Source organism: Antechinus flavipes, chromosome 6 (genome assembly GCF_016432865.1).
Source record: "Antechinus flavipes isolate AdamAnt ecotype Samford, QLD, Australia chromosome 6, AdamAnt_v2, whole genome shotgun sequence".
In the NCBI taxonomy this organism is placed as follows: Eukaryota; Metazoa; Chordata; class Mammalia; order Dasyuromorphia; family Dasyuridae; genus Antechinus; species Antechinus flavipes.
Window position 1 is genome coordinate 222,577,311 of NC_067403.1, and position 13,792 is coordinate 222,591,102.

Consider the following 13,792-nt stretch of genomic DNA (forward strand, 5'->3'; position numbering starts at 1 on the left):
ACACACTCATTTCCAAAAGATTTTCATATCTAGTGGGTTTTCTTTCTAACTCACTTTTAGCTGATGAGGGACCCTCTAACGGTCCTAAGGTCATTGCTGGAAGTGCTTGTTTTTGCAAATGAATTTGACCTGAAAATATCTTTGAAAATTAACTAGCTCAGCTTAGGCTTTTGATCCGTGATGTTCAACCACTGACAGATGGAGAATTTTGAAGTGAGTTCCAGCTAGTTCTGACAGCCATCACTTCCCACCATCTCTTAGTGAAAAATTAACTTCCAATAGTAGCGAGGTTGGGATAGGGGGAGGAAAGCATTGATGAAACATATCCAGTACCTACAGAAGATGTTTAATATCACGAACTTATTATCACGAGCATCAAGAACTATGTTCTTTTTTTGGGAGGATGAGTTGAGTTGAGACAAGTGCTATATAAATCCAGAGGCTCCCTTGCGAGTTGAGACTTTAAGAACTAGAAAGCAGTATTGTAGAGCATGTCATCATTTACAAGCTTAAAGAAGTCATTCTAACAAAAGGAGTCCAGTAAACCCCGGCCCCCCCCCCCCCCCCTCCTCCCCCGTCAGAGAATCTGCTTCTCTGGTTCAGGTCCATTTAAAGGTAAAACTTTGAAAGGTTCCTTTGGAATGGGACCCTGAATGTACATTTCTTGATGTACTTACCTGTTAGGGCTGAAAGTCGGGACATGAAATATCCTCCTGTCCATTGAGAGAGGTGGGAGAGGAAATGGCTTGTCAAAAGTGAGCAGATGGGTCTCATTTCACTCATTTGAGCTGAATTTATCAGTTACTCATTAAGTACCTACTGTGTGCAGGCGGCTACATTGTGCACAGGGGACGATGCCTTTTAGAAAGGGCATGTTCCCTGATCTCGAAGTGTGGTCTAGGAGATGTTAATCATGCTTCCATCTGCATAGCATTATAGAGCTTATAAAGCACTTTTTTCCACAGCAATCTTGTGAGGTGAGATCCTGGGATTACGCTAGAAAGGTCCAGTGAAAACATCAGATCCAATTCTTGGATTTTACAGATGAGGAAACTGAGACTGAGAGCAGGTAAGTGGGAGTTCAACATCACATTGTGAAGTATCGGCCTCTGGCCTAGAACTCATACCTTCTGGCTGCCTACTTAATCAGATTTGAAAACCACAGAAAGGTTTGCTTATTTAGTTGGTTTGCCAGGAGAGGCTATCAGATGTACCTAAGTAAAATTTTAACAATTTTGAAGGAGAAGAGTCATAGGATTTGGAATGGATAGATTCCTTAGTCCATCAGCTCCTTATTCTATAAAAGATATACAAGGTTAAATGACGTTATTGTTCAGTCATTTCAGTCACATCCAACTCTTTGGGACCCCTCTGGGGTTTTCCTGCCAAAGATAGATACTAGATCTCTACAGCAACTTCTCCAATTTATTTGACAGATGACAAAACTGAAGTAAACAAGCCTTAGTGACTTGCCCAGGGTCCCACATTCAGGTCTTCTGGATTCCACATCTGTCACTATATGCACTGCACCACCTACCTACCCCAGTAATTTAGGTTATTATAGGGAAAATAGCTATACCAAGTTTTGAACCCAAGCCTTTTCACAGACGTCCAGTGTTCTTTTTACTATATCCATGGTCTAGACCAGTAGTTCTCAAACTTTTGTTTCCAATATCTTTATCCTATTAAAAATTGAGGATCTCTCCAAAGCATTTTTGTTTATTTGGATTATATTTATAGACATTTACCATAGTGGAAATAAAAACTATTTTTGAATTTGTAGACCCTCTAAAAGGGTTTCAGAGATCCCCAGGATTCTCTCCAGGGGTCCTCAAACTTTTTAAATAGGGGGCCAGTTCACTGTCCCTCAGACTGTTGGAGGGCCGGACTATAGTAAAAACAAAAACTTTTTTTTGTGGGCCTTTAAATAAAGAAACTTCATAGCTCTGGGTGAGGGGGATAATCGTCCCCAGCTGCTGCATCTGGCCCGCAGGCCATACTTTGAGGACTCCTGCTCTAGACCATACTTTGAGCACCACTGGTCTAGGAAATGAATATAGTGAATATAATTTACAACTTGCTGTATAGAAAAGGGAGATATTTGAAAACAAATGTAAGATAGAAAAGATTTAATTTTAAAAAGAGGCATTTAAAAAAATGGCTAGCCATCCATTAAAAAATCCCCCCAAATTTCTTTGACAAAGAGACCTGAGTTTCAATTGATAAATGACGGACAAAAGCAGCTACACCCAAAAAAAGAACACTGGGAAACGAATGTAAATTATCTGCATTTTTGTTTTTCTTCCCGGATTATTTATACCTTCTGAATCCAATTCTCCCTACGCAACAAGAGAACTGTTCGGTTCTGCAAACATATATTGTATCTAGGATATACTGCAACATATCCAACATATAAAGGACTGCTTGCCATCTAGGGGAGGGGGTGGAGGGAGGGAGGGGGAAAAAAATCGGAACAGAAACGAGTGTCAATATAATGTAATTATTAAATAAAAAATTAAAAAAAAAAAATCCCCCCAAACTTGACATATAAGCTCAACTTCAGAAGATGCTTCCCCATTCTCTTTTCTCTTCTATTTGAGAATAGGGATAATTTTGATTTTTTTTTTTTTTTTTTGTATTTACATTCCTAGTGCTTAGTACAATGCCTGTACAAGTGCCTAGTGCAAAGGCACTTTATAAATGCTTGTCAACTGACTCCCAATTTTAAGCTTCTGCTAACTTGGCCTTCTCTCTGGTCCTCACAGAATTCCCCTTCCCCTTCTTCTATCTTCTATCTATCCCCTGTACCTGGAACACACTCACTCTCTTCTCTACTTCAAGGAGCTATTACTTCCTTCTTCATGACTATAGCACTACCTTTGACATGAAACCTTTCTTAATCCTTCTAACTATTGGAGCTATCTCTTCAGGGATATGTGAATAAAAGGTCAATACTTAGTTTCTTTGGGGAAAACAACATATAACAAGCTTTTAAAGGCTGAATCTGCATCAACATTTTTCTCTATTACCTTAAGTCTAGACAATCAACAAAATTATAAATCAAGTCCTGATGTGTAGTATTTGCTGATTTCTAAGGTATAAATGCTCACACCAATAATTTCATAATCAGAAATTCCCAAGTGACAAGACTTGGTTCTAGTATACTCCTGACACTCTCCCAGGCTAATTTGAATTACCAACTATCCTGTGTCAATTAAAAAATTCATTCTGTATATATTTATATATGTACATGCTAAAGTTCACAACTGAATATAAGATTTTTAAGAAAAAAAATTTTTTTTTTGGTATTTGTAGCCCTGTGTGCCTGACATTTAATAAGCATTAACATTAGGGTAGTCCTATTATTTTCCCTCTCCCTTTTCTTTCTTCACTTAAGATTACCTAAATAAGAAAAAAAAAAGCCCATAATATCCTCTTCCATCTTATTGAACTTCCTCTATGATGGATGAAAAATTGGATTATGGGATATTTATTTCTTCTTCTCTATTAGAATGTGAATATTTCTTCTTCATATGATTCCTTTCAGTTGGTTCAAAAATATTTATCTAAGTGTTTCTTGACTCTCATGTTTGCACTGTAGAGATTCTATTCAGCTTTGGCCTTTTTTCTAGAAATGCTTAGAAGCCCTCTATTGGCTTAAAGTTCCATTCTCCAGTTATCTTTGGTTATAAACTTTTACCTTTTGTATGATCACATTCCAAGTTCTCTTCTCCTTTTAAAATGGTAGCTGCTGACTACTGATTTATTTTTGTACATTACTTTTTTCATATGCTGTATTCCAGACAAACTAGACTATTACTTTCCTCCATATATATCCATTTCCCCTATCTATAGCTTTGGAGAAGACTGTACTCACTGATTACTTTCACTTAATAGAATTATTAGCATAATTCTGATCCTGATAGCTGCTAGCATATTCTCCCCTGCAAAATTCTTTGCATCATTTACTATTCTACATACATGTGGCTTATTCCCAATATAAGTTCTCCGCGGATGACAGTTTTGTTTTTGTCCTTGTATCATTAGGAAAGTAATATTAAGTAACTAATATTGTTACTTTAATGTTTGCAAAACCTTTTATCTTTTTTATCTTATATACATTTATCTTCCCATATTTTTATAGTAGGTCCTTAAATAAATATTTGAGTTGATTAAAGGATGAAAAAAAGGCTAAATTATATTATTATTCTTATTTATTAAGTTAGAATAGCTATGGCTACATTCATAATTTCCACCAATTTATGTTGAGGGGAATACTTCATTTTGCAACACATTTTGTATGGCAAATATTTGCCAACTTTAGTTGCTGAAAAGCTTATTTGCTGGCAACCACTCCAAATAAGGTATATTGAGAAAAATTATTATTGGTCCTAAATACCTTTAGGTGAACAAATATATGTCTCTAGCTAAAGACATTCAAGAATAAGGGTTCTTAACATTTTCTGGTAGATCCCTTTGGGAGTCTGGTAAAACCTATGGACCCCTTTTCTCAGGATAATTTGAAGGAAGAGGTAGAGTCAGGATGTCAGAGTAAAGAAGATTTGGCTGAGCTCTCCTTCAAAGCTCCAAATAAACACCTTTGAATAATGACTCTAAACTAATTCAAGAATGGCATAACCCATAAAAAGACAAAGTGAAATCATTTTCCAGCCCAAGACAACTTAGAAGGTTGGCAGGAAAGGTCTGTTGTACCAGGGGAAGAAGAAGCACAGTCAGTATAGACTGGCTTCAGCCCGCCAGGAGCAGACCTCAAGATGACCGAATCAATGGCAGCAGTGGTGCTTTCCAGACCTTTCAGCCTACAGATGCTAAGGGAAGACAAATCAGATTTACAGGAGTCCCTTTGGTGGTACCAAGACAGGTCTCTGTTGCATTTTCTATACTTGGATATAAGTCAGTGTCAAGGTAAGCTTGCAGGCTCAGGAGAGGTGGAACCCTAGTTCCAGGGTTGAAAAGAGAGCTTGGGGGTCATCAGAAACCAGTGTCCAATACCAGAGAATAGTAAATATGCCTCTCTCTAGATCATACCACCTTGGAAAAGTCAAAATTTACAGGTCCCCAGAATTACTTCTCAACAGCTACATAAGAAAATCTGAAGTTTGGGACAATGCCTCTTCCCCTTGGGAAGCTTAGCCCCACTTTAGCAAAGAGTTAAACGCTTAGAAAGAGACTAGAAAATGAACAAACAACAGAAAAAATTTGTCACTATAGTGACAAGGAAGATCCAAACACACAAGATGACATATAAAGTCAAAATTCTTGCATCCAGAGCCTCAAAAAAGATATGAATTGTTCTTAGGCCGTTGAAGAGCTCAAAAACATTTTAAAAATTAAGAGAAGTGGAAGAAAAATCGGGAAGGTGAGCGACGCAAAAACAAACAAACAAATAAATAAATAAAAAGGAGCAACAGTTTGATAAAGCCTGAAAAATATGAATAAAATAACACCTTAAAAAACAGAGTAAACCAAAATGGTTAAACAAAACAAAAAAACCACAGAAATCTACCGGGAAGAACTCCTTAAAAAGCAGATAGAAAAAAGAGGTACAAAACTCCACTAAAGAAAATAATTTCTTTAAAGTCAGAATTGGGGTAAGTGGAAGCCAATGATTTAGTAAGACACCGAGAAACAATACAACACTATTAAAGGAATGAAAAAAAAAATGAAAAAAAAAGTGAAATATTTCATTGGAAAAAACAACTGAGAGAATAATGGAGACTGAATGTGGATCATAATATAGCATTTTCACACCTTTTTTGTTATTTGCTTTTTATTTTTTTTTATTTTTTTTTTCATTTTTTCCCTCCTTTGATCCAATTTTTCTTGTGCAGCATGATAATGTGGATATATAGTTAGAAGAATTGCACATGTTTAACTTATACCAGATTACATGCTGTCTAAGGAAGGAGTAGGAAGGGACAAAGATTTGGAATAAAACGTTTTGCAAGGGGGAAGGTTAAAAATGATCTTTGCATGTATTTAAAAAAATAAAAAAAAAACTATTAATATTAAAAAAGAAAACAATTAAAATATTATGAAACCATAGTCAGGACAACATAAAAGTTAGCAGCTTCAACAGCTTTGGAGTGCTTAGAATATTATATTTGAGAGGGTTAAGGAGCTAGGATTCCAACCAAGAATCACCTACTCAGCAAAACTGAATAAAATCCTTCAGAGGGAAAAATGGAAATTCAATGAAATAGAGGATTTTCAAGCATTCTTGATGAAAAGATCAGTGCTGAAGATAAAAAAATCTGATTTTTAAATACAAGATTCAAATAAAAGTTTCAAGAGAAGCATAAAAAAAACCAAACAACAACAACAACAGAGGTTTGATAAGATGAAACTGTTTATATTCCTACATGGGAAAATGCCAATTATAACTCCTAAAGATTTTCTCATTCTTAGTGCAATTAGAAGTATACATAAACAGAAGAGGTGTGAGTTGAATGTGATAGTAGATTATCTAAAAAAAATAAAATTAAATGATGAGGGGAAAGAAAGGTAAAATGAGATAAATTCTGTGACATATAAGAGGCTTGAAAGAGATTTTAAGTGGAGGTGAAAATGGGAGAAGGGGATAGAGAAGCACTTGATCCTTACTTATTGGAATTGTCTCAGGCAGAGAATATACACACTCAGTTGGGTATAGAAGAAATTTATCTTACCATACAGGAAAGTAAGGAGAGGAAGGGGAAAAGAAAAAGAGGTGAGGAGCTGAGAGAAGAGGACAGTTTGGGGGAGGTTAAGTCAGAAGATGGAAATCAAGCTGAACTATTTAAAATTCTAAAAGATGATGCTGTTAAAGTGCTGCACTCAAGATGCCAGCAAATTTGGAAAACAACAGGAGCCAATGGACTGGAAATATCAGTTTATCTCCCAATCATAAAGAAGGGCAATGCCAAAGAATGTTCAAATTAGCCAAAAATTGGGCTCATTCTATAAGCCAGCAAGGCTATGTTTAAGATTCTGTAAGCTTAGCTTCAGCAATATGTGAATGAAGAATTACCAGAAAAACAGGCTGGTTTTCAGAGGCACAGGAACAAGAGACTACATTGCCAACATTTGCTGAATACTAGAGAAAGCAAGGGAGTTCCAGAAAAAAGACGTCTACTTCTTCTTTATTGACTCCATTAGAGCCTTTCACGGTATGGATCACAACAAAATGTGGCAAGTCCTCAAAGAGAGAGGAGTGCCCAGATCATCTTACTCGTCTTCTGAGGAACCTGTATGCAGGCCAAGAAGTGACAGTCAAAACCTAACATGGAACCACTGCTGAATTTAAGACTGGGAAAGGACAAGGTTGAATATTGCCATTTTATTGACTTATATGCAGAGTATATGATGTGAAATGCCAGGCTGGATGAACCAAAAGCCAGAATTAAGGTTTCTGGGAGAAATAGCAATAATCTTAGATATGCAGATGGTACTCCTCTGATAGACTGCCATAGAAGCAACAAACACGAGCTTGGACATCCTTTGGGAAAGAGTAGAGAACAGATTTGACCTGCCATGCGTATGGTCCTTGAGGTCATGAAGAATTGGACAAGACTGAATGACTAAACAAAAATGACAAATTTAAGAAATATTAAATAAAAATGAATGAATGCAAATAATTTGAGTCTTCATTGTTATCAGAGATATATAAATTACTTTCAGCTCTTAGTTTAGGTATCAAAAAGGTGAACCTAATTTGAATTATGACAAAGCCCCCAAAAAAGAGTTGTGGATGGTACAACAGAAGTCTAAAATACAAATCAAATATTGTTTTTACTATGAAACAAAAACCATATTCAAACTCAGTTGTAAAAGCTGCATTTTAAACATACCAAATAGCAGAGAAAAGAATTAGTGCATTTTAATCACAAAAATTATTTAGACAATCTATTTACAACTCGATAGGCTTACAAGCTATTAGTATATAAAAAAATATTTAGGGAAAAGGAGACCATGAATACAGAAATTTTAATTTAAATGGTCCTACAATAAAAAAATGCAAAAACAAAAAACATATTAAAATGATATAGTGATAAGAAATAGACTATCAAAACATGTTAAAAGTATCAAAAATTTACATCTAGTTTTGCTGCTGAAATTTACATTTATTTAAAACAACACATGCAAGGGAAAAGAGTATTTTCTCCTTCTATTCTAGGATGTTTTTATGGGATTGAGGAAACCTATAGAGTCTATTTGTCAAAAGCTTCTTCAAAAGTACCAAGGACATACAAAAGGTCTACTTTAATCCTTCTTAGGAAAGCATTTTAGAAAATTAGGCTTGATAAAAGTGGATGACTTTGATTTTGAATTGAGTGCTATGTTTCCTTCTGAAATACTTCTCCCAAATTTTCTCTGCACGCCTGGATTTAGTTCATGGATACTTCTTTTATGTGCTGGAAAAGAAAGATAAGTAGAATAATGGGACAAATGTCATTCAAGCAATTATTCATTGAACTAATATTTATAAGAATTCTAAACTCAAGAAGGAAAACATATCGTTTAAAATTCAAACAAACATACAAAAAACAGAATGAAATAAATACCAATCTCCTTTTGGCAAAAATGAGATTGATAAAGTCCTATCTAGAGATGTGAAAGACCAATTTTTGTAAATAATATGTGATGATTTCACTAAGTCCTCATGGAACAGAATTCTCCAGAATGCTAAATAACCTTTCTATGTTATTTCATCTTAGCTAATTAAAGATCTTATTTTCACTGTCATTCTCTCGCCTTTTTTAGCTCATCAACATTTTCCCATCTCTTCTCTGTCTTAAATTCTCTCTCTTTTTTGGTAAGAAAAAAACATTTGATCTCATTTTTTCCCCCCAATTTTATAGACTTAAAAGAGGTATTTTTTTTATTTATTTGTTTTGTTAAAACTTAAACTGGAACTGAAATTTTGTCAAAATTTAAACTTCATTTCCAAATGTATCCTTATTCACCCCCTATTCAGTGGACCATCTTTTCTAACAAAAATTTTTAAAAAAGCGGTCCTATACAACTAACCAACAAATAAATCTGATAGTATATATTCTACACCCGTAGTCTTCCATCTCTCTGCAAAGGAAAGAGGAAGGTATATTTCATCTCTTTTTCAGGAATAACCTTGGTTATTCATTGTACAGCATTCAATTTCATTTTGGTTTAGTTCTTTCCATTTATGTTACTATAATCATTGGATATATTATTATTTTTCTGTTCCTTCTTACTCTGCCCCGCAGCAGCTCACATAAGCATTAACATTTCTCTGAATTAATACTCATTTCTTTAGATGTAGTAATATTCTATTACATTAATTTACTATAATTTGGTTAGTCATCTCCAGGGGATGAGCATCTACTTGGTTTTCAGTTCTTTGCCAGCCCCCAAAGTGCTGCTCAAGCATTGTTCTGAACAGTTTAATATACAGGGGCTTTTCTGGTTTTGATCTCTTTGAGGTATGTGCCCAATAGTAGGATCTGAGGGTCAAAGAATAGTTTATTCACCTTTCCAGCATGATTAATTCCAAAATGTTTCCCAGAATCTAATCATATATATTTAAAGTTTATTTTACTTGCACATTTTTCCCTTACTATCTTCCTTTGCAAACTAACCCTTTACCAAATTCATTATTCTCAATTATGAGTTTACATGAAATCTTGATTAGGGAGAACAGGGAATTAGAAGAAAGGTTGATGAGGAAATAGATGAAAGATGAAAGTACAATTGCAAGAGGCAAAGGGATCAATGATATCTTCTCCAGAAATCAGGAAATGTAAGGAGATTGATCTAAGAAAAAGAAGAAATCTTTTTAAAAATAGTCATTCATTACATCAGGGGTACTTTTTGCATTTAGAGCTTAAGTTTTCTTTCTTTATAAATTATAATTATCAAAATAATTTCTCTCCAGTTTTATATGCCAAATTAGTTTGAATACAGGTGACAGCTTCCCCTTGAACCTGACATGTTAAAAAACCTAAATGCAGCTTAGGTTTGGATTATTTTTCAGTGTGTGTCTTCTTTCCAAAGACATCTAATTTTAGGGGAATGTAGACTTAAACTACTATGATACAATCTGTTACTTGTCTGCAAAATTATAATGAACTTAAGGATTCCTGAATGTACACATATATAGAACTATCACTAAATACAATGTAAGAAGTTAAATAATGAAACTTTAATTCTTAAGATTTTCCTTTCTTTCTAAAAGATATCTATGAATTTCTTTTCACTTGTTACAGCTCCATCAGAGCACAAAAACATTTACCAATTAAGTCTAGTAATATTGTTAAGAACTTTAAAATGAAAATACAACACTGATGAAAGGCAGCAAAATTAAGAACTTTAACATGCACCTCAAAAACAGCCTTCATTAAAGCTTGGAGGAAAACAGAACATTTTCTTCCAAAGTATGTTAACTGTCTTCTACTAATGCTGTTTGCAATGATACTACCCAAAAGGGTCTAGAAAGCCTGATTGCTCTGGCTCTGGGGTAAATCTTCTGTCATTGAGCCTCTCTCTCTTGGAATTTTGCTATCTAAAGAAGAGATGAGCTGAAAGAATCCGTTTCAGAGTTTGTAATTGTGAATGCTGTCCACATAGATGAGATCCACCTGAACCCCTACACCACCATCATATTTGGAATCATCTCCTGTTAAAGATGGCAGGCAGGACACATAAAATAGAGAATGATATTTTTATTTATTCAATAAATATTTTTGTGATTCAATGAAATTATTTTCTTTCCTGTAATCCCGTGTATTTTATTTCATGCATCTAAAAACATTGTTCTACTTAGGCTATATTGACTATATTGCCCATGAGATCCTTGGCTTTGGAGGCTTATTCCCATTTTTGGATTCCACAGTTCTAATTTGAAAATTTGAGGGCTAGAATTTATCTTATTCGCCTTTTCATTTTCTATTGTAACTAAAAAATTATCATATCTATTTCAAGCAAGGAAAATCAATGAGATGAATGAAAATAAAATCCAGATCGGAAAATTCAGATAATAAAATCTTAAAAGGAGAAAGGCCTCAGATGGGCCTTTTGTAATTTGCAACAGCTATAATTATTTTCTGATAGTATGCTCACTTTCTACATTGGGACTTCAGGATATTCAGAGAAGGAATTTTCATGAATGTTGGTAGCAGACTGGCCAACAGGTTGGGTGGTAAGGATGGAGGAGATGGAAAGATGGCTACTGTGCAAAACTGTGAGTGGGTAGCTGCTTCCCCAAATGACTCTGTGTCACACTCTACTGTATATAAATTGTATCCCAAAGGAGAATACATCTAGTGCAGACTTCAAAATTTACATCTAGTTCTGCTCTGCTTTGCAGAGCATGCATTTAGGGAACAGTTTGCTTATTTGAACTCTGACAATATCTTTTGATTTCTCTTAGTTGCTTTTACAATCTGGTAGGTCATAGAAGTTTGAAGGGGGGCTCAGTAATCACACAGAGAGCGTAAGGATGGGCAGCAGGTACAGAAGCAGTTTCTTCAAGGTGCTTTAACATGTGCAGAGTTTTGTTTTAATCAGTCTAGTCCTGTGCAGAGAATCCCTACTGTAGAAATTCCTTGCAATATAATGCAGAACAGCAGCTCCTCTACGATTCCAAAGGTGAAAGAACTGGCTGGGGCTTGGTGCACTGGGATAAGGAACTTGCCTGGGACCAATGCACAAAGCCAGCTTGTGCCAAAGAGCAGGACTGGAACTCAGGTTCTTCCGATTCCCAGCCCAGTCTTCTTGGTGCTAGACTTGCCTAAATCAAAAGCTTTAAGTGGACATAACCTCTTAAAAATTAATCCAAGAACTATGCTCAAAAAGTTATCAAACTTTTTGATGAATAACTTTTGACCCAGCAGTATTTCTACTGGACTTATATCCTAAAGACATCTTAAAGGAGAGAAAGGGACCCATGTGTGCAAAAATGTTTGTGGTAGGTCTCTTTGTAGTGGCTAGAAACTGGAAACCGAGTGGATACCCATCAGTTGGAGAATGGCTGAATAAGTTATGGTATACGAATGTTATGGAATATTATTGTTCTGTAAGAAACGACCATCAGGATGAATATAGAGAGGCCTGAAGAGACTTACATGAACTGATACTAAGTGAAATGAGCAGAACCAGAAGATGACTATACATGGCAAAAACAAGACTATACGATGATCAATTCTGACGGATGTGGCTCTCTTCAACAATGAGATGATTCAAACCAGTTTCACTTGTTCATTGAAGAGAGCCATCTACACCCAGAGAGAGGAATGTGTTAACAGTGTGGAACACAACATAGCATTCTCATTCTCACTCTGTTGTTATTTGCTTGCATTTTGTTTTCTTTCTCAGTATTTTTCCTTCCTCCTTGATCAGATTTTTCTTGTGCATCAAGATAATTGTATAAATATGTATATATATATTGGATCTCACATGTATTTCAACATATTTAACATGTAGTGGACTACTTGCCAGCTAGGGGAGGGGATAGGGTGAAGGAGGGGAAAATTTGCAACAAAAGATTACGCAAGGGTCAATGTTGGAAAAATTACCCATGCATATGCTTTGTAAATAAAAAGTTTTAACAACAACAAAAAAAATTAATCCAAGAAATAGCTTGCTGACTTGTCTCATTCTGTCTTACACATCAATAACCATACTTACTCTCCAATTCTGAGCTCAGGAGCTACAACTTACCCTTTGCTGGTCTGTTTATCCTAGAATGTTCATGACCTGAAAGATCCTTTCGAACACGCTTCATAGCTACTGGATCTTGTGTAGTCCTTAACGAACTGCTGGGTGTAGGACTTGAAAAGAATAGATAGAAAAAATGTTGCTATATTTACAATAGAATAAGTACATATAACTGAAAGAAGTAGAATGTTTTCTGGTTACCACGGGCTTTAACTATATTCTCTTGGCCCTCACAACAGGCAGGCACAGGAGGGAAAGACTCCTTGTTCTAGAGGAGGATAAAGGGACCTCAATAGCCCCACTTTCCCAAGGCTGGTGTAAGGAAGGATAGAAGGGTGAGAGGAGTGCTGGATGGGAAGTGTTTCTGTAACCACAGGGATTTATGGTAAAGCTTTATCTCAGGAAGGAAAGTACTCTGTAAACTGTCAAGTGAAAGTAAGAGGTAAATGACCACTAGCTAGCTGTCTCAACAACACTGAACCCAGCCAAGAGTGAGGAAGGGAATCAAAAAGGTCCTTGTGACAGAGAGTGTTACAAAGTCCTTGCAACTGAAGCTTCTATGTTTTAATTATCAGAAATAAGACCTAATGAGATTGTGTGCATAAAAGAGTCCAGAAAACCATATACAGTTCTATGGTTGACTATTGTTGCTAAGGAGATCCACAGGGCATTTACTGTTTATTTTGAATGTTAACAAGCTTAATTATGAATAGTTTCCTAGCTTAAATCACAAACAGCAAACAACAGGACAAGAGAGAAAAAACTGTGGAAAGCAGATACAAGAATTCAAAAGCATAGCTGTCTGGGGACATTTATTGTAGGGGTAAAGAGTCACACATATCTCAATAAGTCCTGAGAGCATTCACTTTATTGCAGTCTTAAAAAACTAATGGATGTTTATAATGATGACTTTGAATCATCGAGGTAAGGTTTCGTGTTGAAGAAGTCAAGGGACAGTTCAGAAAAATTTCCAACCAAAATTGGGAAAATAATGATTTTAGTATTTAACGGCGTAAATTTCAAGTTCTTATAAAAAGACACCTATGTGAAACAACTCAAGTCTTGAACATGTCATTTTATCACGTACATCTTTAAATTA

General features: G+C 35.4%; 1 protein-coding gene across 4 annotated transcripts in view; it reads right to left on the bottom strand.

Annotated features, from left to right (window-relative positions):
• Positions 1 to 7,854: 7,854 nt before the first annotated feature.
• KIF18A (kinesin family member 18A) overlaps positions 7,855 to 13,792 on the bottom strand; it is a 99,787-nt gene continuing 93,849 nt past the window's right edge. For all 4 annotated transcript variants that reach the window (XM_051964355.1, XM_051964358.1, XM_051964356.1 and 1 more), the window contains 2 exons: positions 12,697 to 12,806; positions 7,855 to 8,414 (listed from right to left, as the gene is read on the bottom strand). In XM_051964355.1, coding sequence (XP_051820315.1) covers positions 8,263 to 8,414; positions 12,697 to 12,806 — 262 coding nt within the window. In that variant the 3' untranslated portion in view covers positions 7,855 to 8,262. The remainder of the gene's footprint in view (positions 8,415 to 12,696; positions 12,807 to 13,792) is intronic.